Genomic DNA, 10,561 nt, shown 5'->3' on the forward strand with positions numbered 1-10,561 from the left:
ATCACCTCCCAGTGTCTCACTTCATCCCCCTCCTCTCCCCCACCCACCCACCTTCCCCCTCACCTGGTCTCACCTGTCCACCTTCCCAGTGTCTCACTTCATCCCCCCTCTCCCCCCACCCGACCCACCTTCCCCTCACCTGGTCTCACCTATCACCTCCCAGTGTCTCACTTCATCCCCCCCTCCCCCACCCACCTTCCCCCTCACCTGGTCTCACCCATCACCTCCCAGTGTCTCACTTCATCCCCCCTCTCCCCCACCCACCCACCTTCCCCCTCACCCCGGTCTCACCCATCACCTCCCAGTGTCTCACTTCATCTTCCCTCTCCCCCACCCACCCACCTTCCCCCTCACCTGGTCTCACCCATCACCTCCCAGTGTCTCACTTCATCCCCCTCTCCCCCACCCACCCACCTTCCCCCTCACCTGGTCTCACCCATCACCTCCCAGTGTCTCACTTCATCCCCCCTCTCCCCCCACCCACCCACCTTCCCCCTCACCCGGTCTCACCCATCACCTCCCAGTGTCTCACTTCATCTTCCCTCTCCCCCCACCCACCCTCCTTCCCCCTCACCTGGTCTCACCCATCACCTCCCAGTGTCTCACTTCATCCCCCCTCTCCCCCCACCCACCTTCCCCCTCACCTGGTCTCACCCATCCACCTCCCAGTGTCTCACTTCATCTCCCCTCTCCCCCATCCCACCCACCTTCCCCCTCACCTGGTCTCACCCATCACCTCCCAGTGTCTCACTTCATCCCCCCTCTCCCCCCACCCACCTTCCCCCTCACCTGGTCTCACCCATCACCTCCCAGTGTCTCCTTCATCCCCCCCTCTCCCCCCACCCACCTTCCCCCTCACCTGGTCTCACCTATCACCTCCCAGTGTCTCCACCTTCATCTCCCCTCTCCCCCACCCACCCACCTTACCCCTCACCTGGTCTCACCTATCACCTCCCAGTGTCTCACTTCATCCCCCCTCTCCCCCACCCCCACCACCTTCCCCCTCACCTGGTCTCACCTATCACCTCCCAGTGTCCACTTCATCCCCCTCTCCCCACCCACCCACCTTCCCCCTCACCCGATCTCACCCATCACCTCCCAGTGTCCTCACTTCATCCCCCCACTCCCCCACCCACCCCACCTTCCCCCTCACCTGGTCTCACCTATCACCCTCCCAGTGTCTCACTTCATCCCCCCCTCTCCCCACCCACCCACCTTCCCCCCTCACCTGGTCTCACCCATCACCTCCCAGTGTCTCACTTCATCCCCCCACTCCCCCACCCACCCACCTTCCCCCTCACCTGGTCTCACCTATCACCTCCCAGTGTCTCTCTTCATCCCCCCTCTCCCCCCACCCACCCACCTTCCCCCTCACCCCGGTCTCACCCGTCACCTCCCAGTGTCTCACTTCATCCCCCTCTCCCCCCACCCCACCCACCTTCCCCCTCACCTGTCACCTCCCAGTGTCTCACTTCATCCCCCCTCTCCCCCACCCACCCACCTTCCCCTCACCTGGTCTCACCTATCACCTCCCAGTGTCTCACTTCATCCCCCTCTCCCCCACCTTTCCCCCTCACCTGGTCTCACCTATCACCTCCCAGTTGTCTCACTTCATCCCCCCTCTCCCCCCACCCACCCACCTTCCCCCCTCACCTGGTCTCACCTATCACCTCCAGTGTCTCACTTCATCCCCTCTCCCCAACCTTCCCCCTCACCTGGTCTCACCTATCACCTCCCAGTTGTCTCACTTCATCCCCCTCTCCCCACCCACCCACCTTCCCCCTCACCTGGTCTCACCCATCACCTCCCAGTGTCTCACTTCATCCCCCCTCTCCCCCACCCACCCACCTTCCCCCTCACCCCGGTCTCACCTATCACCTCCCAGTGGTCTCACTTCATCCCCCCTCTCCCCGACCCATCCACCTTCCCCCTCACCTGGTCTCGCCTATCACCTCCCAGTGTCTCACTTCATCCCCCCTCTCCCCCACCCACACCCACCTTCCCCCTCACCTGGTCTCACCCATCACCTCCCAGTGTCTCACTTCATCCCCCCTCTCCCCCACCCACCCACCTTCCCACTCACCTGGTCTCACCTATCACCTCCCAGTGTCTCACTTCATCCCCCTCCCTCACCCCACCCACCTTCCCCCTCACCTGGTCTCACCCATCACCTCCCAGTGTCTCACTTCATCCCCCCCTCTCCCCCACCCACCCACCTTCCCACTCACCTGGTCTCACCTATCACCTCCCAGTGTCTCACTTCATCCCCCTCCCTCACCCACCCACCTCTTCCCCCTCACCTGGTCTCACCCATCACCTCCCAGTGTCTCACTTCATCCCCCCCTCTCCCCCACCCACCCACCTTCCCACTCACCTGGTCTCACCTATCACCTCCCAGTGGTCTCACTTCATCCCCCTCCCTCACCCACCCACCTTCCCCCTCACCTGGTCTCACCCATCACCTCCCAGTGTCTCACTTCATCCCCCCCTCTCCCCCACCCACCCACCTTCCCCCTCACCTGGTCTCACCCATCACCTCCCAGTGTCTCACTTCATCCCCCCCTCTCCCCCACCCACCCACCTTCCCCCTCACCTGGTCTCACCTATCACCTCCCAGTGTCACACTTCATCCCCCCTCTCCCCCACCCACCCACCTTCCCCCTCACCTGGTCTCACCCGCACCTCCCAGTGTCTCACTTCATCCCCCTCTCCCCCACCCACCCACCTTCCCCCTCACCTATCACCTCCCAGTGTCTCACTTCATCCCCCCTCTCCCCCACCCACCCACCTTCCCCCTCACCTGGTCTCACCCGTCACCTCCCCAGTGTCTCACTTCATCCCCCCTCTCCCCCACCCACCCACCTTCCCCCTCACCTATCACCTCCCAGTGTCTCACTTCATCCCCCCTCTCCCCCACCCACCCCACCTTCCCCCTCACCTGGTCTCAAATGGTCGGTAAAGCCACCAGCATAATCGAACTCCCCACCCACCCGGACATTCTCCCTTCTCCTCTCTCCCATCGGGCAGAAGATACAAAAGCCCGAAAGCTCGGCCCAGCCGGCCTCTACCGGCTGCTGTCAGACAACTGAACGGTTCCCCAGTACCTCGTTGTGGCCCTTGCACCGTATTCTCCGCCTGCACCAGACTCCCTCTGTAACTGTGATACTTCATTCTGCATCCTGTTTCCCCTCGGCCCAACACAGTGAGGAGATCGCGAAGGAGTGCCTCCGCTGAGAGGCTGGGATGGGTCGGTATGTCACCCGAGTGGAGTATTCTAACTGGTTGTGACACTGCACAGGATCGGAAAGGCCTGAAGAGAGTTGCCAACTGAGCCAGCTCATCGTGCATCAGGGACATCCTCTGAAGGTGGTGCCTCAGAAAGGCAGCGTCCGTCATTAAGGACCCCCCATCACCCGGGACGTGCTCTCTTCCCATTTCCTACCATCAGGGAGGAGGTACGGGAGCCTGAAGACACACACTCAGCGATTCAGGAACAGCTTCTTCCCCTCTGCCATCAGGGAGGAGGTAACAGGAGCCTGAAGACAACACTCAACGATTCAGGAACAGCTCCTTCCCCCCTGCCCTCCAATTTCTGAATGGTCCACAACCAGAATCTCAGTATTTCGCTCTCTAACCGGCGGCATAACCATCCGATTTCTGCATGGACATTGAACCCATGAACACTACCTCACTCCTTTTTTTTCCCACTACTTAGTTAACTATTTAATATATATATCTACAGCCTTCATTGCTATGTAACGCATTGTACTGCTGCCGTAAAAAAAAACAAATTTCACATCATCTGCTGGTGATATTAAACCCGACTCTTGTTCCACTGCTTATTTTAAAACTTCCTTATTGTCAACTCACAGACCTCCGTTGATACCCCTGCCCCCCCTTACCCCATCCCTATCTATAATTTTAGTCTGATTCTCTTTCTCTCTCTTTCCCCCCTCACTATAATCTCCCCCAGCCCTTTCTTTCTCTTTTATTTCCCATAATTCTCCCCCCTAGCCCACTTCCCTTCAGCCTATCACTTCCCAGCTCTCTACTTCATCCCTCCCCCCACTTCTTATCCCCCCCTCCACCATCCCATGTTACTTCACTCCTGATGAAGGGTTTCGGGCCCGAAACGTCGTCACTACCTCCTCCCACAGATGCTGCCTGGCCTGCTGAGTTCTGCCAGCATTTTGTGTTTTTATTTATTTCCAGCATCTGCAGATTCGCTCCTGTTTCCTTATTGTAACTCAGTTTTTTTTTTACACCCACAAACTCTCGAATGCTGTTTCATTATTTCTTTCCTTTCGCACTGTGAATCTATTTCATAATTTACAGTGATTTTTTAGAGAGACAGCCCAAAACAGGTCCTTCCTGAGCAAACCCCCCCCCCCCCCCCATTTAGCCCTGTCCTTATCGCAGGACAATGGCCAATTAACCTCCAAACCGGTACGTGTTTTTTTGACCAGTGAGAACCACGTGTGGGAATTGCACTCTGAACCTCGATGCCCCGAGCTCTTACAGCTTCGTTCTCATCGTGGCCCCCTTTCATGCCATACAAGTTGATGAAATTAAATCCGATGATAATAAAGTGTGGAAACGTCGACCGCTTATTTCCCTGCTGTCTGACCTGTTGAGTTCCTCCAGCATTTTGGTGTGTTGGTCTGATAGAACTACCTGGGTGTCATTGTACACCAGTCATTGAAGGTGGGCGTGCAGGTACAGCAGGCGGTGAAAAAGGCAAATGGTATGTTGGCATTCATAGCAAAAGGATTTGAGTACAGGAGCAGGGAGGTTCTACTGCAGTTGTACAAGGCCTTGGTGAGACCGCACCTAGAATATTGTGTGCAGTTTTGGTCCCCTAATCTGAGGAAAGACATTCTTGCCATAGAGGGAGTACAGAGAAGGTTCACCAGATTGATTCCTGGGATGGCAGGACTTTCATATGAAGAAGACTGGATCGACTAGGCTTATACTCACTGGAATTTAGAAGATTGGGGGGGGGGGATCTTATTGAAACGTATAAAATTCTAAAGGGATTGGACAGGTTAGATGCAGGAAGATTGTTTCCCATGTTGGGGAAGTCCAGAACGAGGGGGTCACAGTTTAAGGATAAAGGGGAAGCCTTTTAGGACTGAGATGAGGAAAAACTTCTTCACACACAGAGTGGTGAATCTGTGGAATTCTCTGCCACAGGAAACAGTTGTGGCCGGTTCATTGGCTATATTTAAGAGGAAGTTAGATGTGGCCCTTGTGGCTAAAGGGATCAGGGGGTATGGAGAGAAAGCAGGTACAGGGTTCTGAATTGGATGATCAGCCATGATCATACTGAATGGCGGTGCAGGCTCGAAGGGCCGAATGGCCTACTCCTGCACCTTGCATTTGAAATTATCTATCTGGACGGCATAGATCTCGGTCCACGTGACAATAAACGAATTGGCTAATTTTCCAATTTTCCCAAACTGCGGATGTACCAGCATGCTCGCAAACCCGGGGTCTGCGCATGTGCGGCGGCCCGGCACCGGCACCCGCCAATCCGCGCCGGTGCCGGCCCTGCCGGCCGCCGTCCCGTCCCGTCCCCGGGCGCCGCGCCGCGCCGCGCCTGCGCAGACTTGCCTGATCCCCACCCGGGAGTTGGCGCTTCCCTCCATGGCGGCGGTCGCCATCGTGCTCCCGGCGGAGTGGCGGGCGAGTTGTAGACGGCGGAGAGCCGGGGCTCGCTCGGCGGATGACACGGCGGGAGCCCGCACGATAGGAGGCTGGGAGAGCCCGAGCGCAGCGGCCGGACGCCGCACCGACGCCGGACACGGAGTGTTACACTTTGTAATGCCCCGACTGGAGCACGGCGGCGCTCGACGCTGGTTCCGGCCCGGAGCTCCGGCTCATGCGATTCACCCCAACCAACGGGCGCGGTGAACATTCCGCAAACAACAGCCGAAGAGTTACAAGTCATTAAATACACTTAATACTTCAAACTCGAGCTTATTGTTGTACTTATCCTGACGAAGGGACTCGGCCCGAAATGTTATCTTCATTCCATTCCATAGATGCCCCTTCACCTTCTGAGCCCCTCCAGCACATTGTGTGCGTTAAAAGACTTGCAGCCCCTTTGCCTCTATGTATAAACAGGTGTAAACACAAAATACCCTGCAGATACCCTGAGTCCTGACGAAGGGACTCGGCCCGAAATGTTATCTTCATTTCATTCCATAGATGCCCCTTCACCTTCTGAGCCCCTCCAGCACATTGTGTGCGTTAAAAGACTTGCAGCCCCTTTGCCTCTATGTATAAACAGGTGTAAACACAAAATACCCTGCAGATACCCTGAGTCCTGACGGAGGGTCTCGGCCCGAAACGTTGACAGCGCATCTCCTGGCCTGCCGTGTTCCACCAGCATTTTGTGTGCGTTGTTGTACCCTGCAGATGCTGTGGGGTCAAAGCAACACGCTGGAATAACACGAAGGGTGTCGGCCCGAAGCGCTGACTGTTCGATTAATTGCCTGAGTTCCTCCAGCGTGTTGCTGCAGACAGGTGCGACGTGTGAGAGTCGAAGTAAATTAAGATGTGCGTTTCTGAAAGAGGTCGGGGTTAAAGTCAGAAAACAAATGTGATTTAATTATGCCTGATAAGCATGAATGCAGAAGCCCTGACAAGATTAACTGTTTGTGGAATCATTGAAGTCCTGAGATATGGACTATTGTTTTACAGAAATGTGTAAAAAAAAACAACTCCAAATATGGAATGGGAAAACACTGTGTACCTCCCGAGTCAGGGAGGGGAGGGGTAAGGAAGAAGGATAAAACCTGCTGCCCTGTAAGGTTCAGGGTTCCCTTCTCTGAGGGAGCCCAGCTCTGCAGAACTGTTAACAAACTTTGTTTCCATGAATTTGTCTTGAAGCCATTATTCGGGAACGTGGCTCGTTTCTGACAGACGGGTAGCACCGAGCACAGCGCCAGCGATCACGGTTCAATTCCCTCCACGGTCCATGAGGAGTTTTGTACGGTTTTCCCCGGGATTTCCTCGCGGAGCTCCGGTTATCTCCCACAGTCCGAAGGCGTACGGGTTAGGATTAGTAAACCGCGGGCGCACGGCGGTGGCGTCATTTGCGGGCCGCCCCCACCCCCCAGCACATCCTCGTTCTGTGTGGGTCGATGGAAACGACGCATTTCACAGTGCCCTTAATGAAGTGGTGTCTGATTGTGTGTGCCGGTCCCCGGCCAGATCCTGTGAAATGATACTGTGCCAACACAGGCGGATAGGGTAGTGAGGAATTTTTTAAAAAAACCAAAATAAACTTTATTCAAAAATAACATTATATACAATAAACATTTAATGACTTTCAATTCTTTACAGTTGTTTCCATTACTGTCTTTACATTTTCACTCTTTTCGCCACCCACGTGGCACTCAGTTATTTCATATTTACATTCCCTTGTTGAGGGGTATACACCCCACCCCCACCACCCCTCAACTCCCACGGGAGAAGAACCCTAGCCTGTGGTCCTTCCCCGCCGGGCCCTTGCGGTGGCTGCACCAAGTTTCAGTGCGTCCCTCAGCACGTACCTCCTGCAGCCGAGAATGTGCCAGTCAGCAGCATTCCCCCCACGGACATCTCCGTGTGCTGGTAGACCATCAAGTTTTGGGCCGACCAAAGAGCATCTTTCACCGAGTTGATGATCTGCCAGCAGCACCAGATGTTGGTCTCGGTGTGCGTCCCCGGGAACAGCCCGTAGACAGAGAGTCCTCTGTCACGCAGCTGCTGGGGATGAATCTGGACACTGTCCCTTCCCTCCTCCTCCACACCTTCTCCGTGAACTCAGTGTGCAACGAGGTGGGTCACCGACTCCTCTTCACTGCAGTCCTCCCGTGGGCAGAGGGGTGTGGAGACAATGCTCCGGGGCGTACAGGAGGGATCGGACTGGGAGGGCCCCTCTCACCGCCAGCCAGGCGAGATCTTGGTGCCTGTTGGTGAGGTCTGGCGATGAGGCATTTTGCCAGATGAACTGGACAGTCTGCTCAGGGAACCACCCCACTGTGTCCATCACGTCCTTCTCCTGCAGCGCCTGCAGGACCTTACGTGCTGACCACTGCCTGATGGCCCTGTGGTCAAAGGCGTTGACCTGAAAGAACTTCTCTATGAAGGACAGGTATGGCGGCAACGACCAGCTGACAGGGGCGTTGCTCGGGAAAGGGGCCAGACCCATCCTTCGTAGCCAGGGCGACAGATAGAACCTGGGCACGTAGTGGTACTTGGTGCCCACGTACCTGGGATCCACACACAACCTGATGCGGCCACACACAAAGCTGGCCATCAGGGTGAGGGTGACATTGGGATGCTTTTGCCCCCGTTGTCCAGGGATTTGTGCACAGTGGTCCGTGAGGAATGCATACGGCGAGCTTGCTTTTACAAGTCCGGACACATTCGGGACATAACGCTACAAACTCGCCATATATTGCTTAGACCACATTTGACGCACTGTGTACGATTCTAGATATAATATCTGTGATACGTGCTGGGGAGGGCAACAGAGGAGATTCACCCAGAGGGAGGACTTCAGCTACGGGAACAGATTGGAGAGGCTGCTTTTGTTTCTTGCAGCAGACCGAGAGAGGCACACCGACAACCATCAGCTCTTCCAGATTCAGAATTGCTTCTTGTCCTTCTTCGGTCCAGGGGTGTGGGGGGAGGACGGCGAGCCTCCTGTGCCAGGGTTCTGAATGTGAAATGTCCTTTGCTCTCGGTGTCGCAGAGGTTTAGGGTGGTGAATAGCACGAGGTGTCTCTGTTTGGTGTGCAGGCCAGTGCTGGTCGAAATGAGATATCCCTATCCACCCCACCATCCCTCCAACTCGATGGTACGAGTATCGATTTCTCCTTCTGGTAATTTTCTTCCCTTTCCTCTCTTCTGCTGGTCCCCACTCTGGCCTTGTACCTTTTCTCCCCTCCTCCTTCCCTTTCTCCCCTGGTCCACTCTCCTCTCCGATCAGATTCCTTCCTCTCCAGCCCCCTGACCTTTCCCCCCCCACCGGGCTTCACCCATCACCTTCCAGCTGTCCTCCTTCCCCCCCCCCCCCCCTCCTTTTTATTCTGGCATCTTCGCCCTTCCTGTCCCGACCAAATGAAGGTTCTTGGCCTTGTAATGACAACTGTTTATTCATTTCTATAGATACTACCAGCCTGCTGAGTTCCTCCAGCATGTTGCGTGTGTCTTTCAAGATAGTTCAACATTCTTCAGTACAGATGCCCCCCCCCCCTTTACAAAGGTAGAGCGTCACTATGTTCCTTAAGCTGAAATGGCGTAAAGCAAAGAACCATTAATTTATATGGGAAAAAATTTTGTAAAAGCGAAAATCCTCTTTGTTTTGTGAAAGCAGGTTACTAACGTAGGTCTTTTGTAAAAGTGGAGTGGTGTAAAGCGAACATTCATAAAGTGGGGGACACCTGTACTCGGGTGTAAAGGGTAACAAAAAGATTGTTACTCTGGACCCGGTGCAGCTTAAAAAAAATCTCAATGAAATTAAAAAAACAATAAATATAAATGTAAAAGCTGTGGAAATAGCCCTGGAGGCTTCATGAATTTGTAACTTTTGTAAGTTGTGATCTGACAAAATGGAACCTATCAAATCCCAAGGTGTTTTGCTGGTTTGGTTGGGAGATGTGTGTGTGTGTGTGCGTGCGTGCGTGCGTGCCTGCGTGCGTGCGTGTGTGTGTGTGTGTGTGTGCGTGCGAGTGTGTGTGTGTGTGTGTGTGTGTGTGTGTGTGTGCGTGCGAGTGTGTGTGCGAGTGTGTGTGTGTGTGTGTGTGTGTGTGTGTGTGTGTGCGTGCGAGTGTGTGTGTGTGTGTGCGCGCGTTTCATGATAGGAAGCTGTGTTTTTCTTCTGAAGACAGGGAAATGTGTCTTTCACGTCAGAGTGAATGTTTTAGCAACACAGAAAGACAGCACACAGCCTGTTCAGGCAAGTGGACAGTTTGAAGATCAAACGACAGGAACGAAAGACTTTGCAGACAGCAAAGGAATACTGTTATGGAACGGAACGACCAAGTTGCTGTTCTCCGTAAAAAGCATAAAAGTGCTTTCTTTAAGACATCGTATTGAAACTATTCTCCAGCATAAAGATTGGAGGCAGTTCCTCCTGCAAGTGAATCCACTCTGAACTTGTTGTAGATCTGTACGGTAGAAGAATGAGCTGAATTAAAAATGGCAAAAACAATCCTATAAAACATTATGTACAAGTAACTCTTTAAGTGTGGCCACATATACACTCCATTAGCTTGTTCTGGGTGCAGGAGTGTCTGTACGTGAGGCAGGTCCGAGAGGAAATAACCCGGTGACGAGTGTCTCTTGGCAAGAGGAACTCTTGCAGGTAGCAGCAGATCTGATGAAAACTGAGGAGGACAGGGAGTGTGTCAGTGTGGGGATGAGGTGTGGAGTGACAGTGAATGGGGGATGGAGGGGGTGGTGAGGGACTGTGGAGAGGAGTGTGTCAGTGTGGGGATGAGGTGTGGAGTGACAGTGAATGGGGGATGGAGGGGGTGGTGAGGGACTGTGGAGAGGAGTGTGTCAG

At 54.6% G+C, this 10,561-nt stretch overlaps 1 protein-coding gene across 1 annotated transcript in view; it reads right to left on the minus strand.

Moving 5' to 3' along the window:
• ints5 (integrator complex subunit 5) overlaps positions 1–6,425 on the minus strand; it is a 13,218-nt gene extending 6,793 nt beyond the window's left edge. Inside the window, 1 exon segment of the mRNA XM_073031418.1 lies at positions 6,321–6,425. Within this exon segment, the coding sequence (XP_072887519.1) occupies positions 6,321–6,394 (74 nt within the window). The 5' untranslated portion in view covers positions 6,395–6,425.
• Positions 6,426–10,561: the final 4,136 nt, after the last annotated feature.

This window comes from Hemitrygon akajei, chromosome 28, assembly GCF_048418815.1.
Source record: "Hemitrygon akajei chromosome 28, sHemAka1.3, whole genome shotgun sequence".
Lineage (NCBI taxonomy): Eukaryota > Metazoa > Chordata > Chondrichthyes > Myliobatiformes > Dasyatidae > Hemitrygon > Hemitrygon akajei.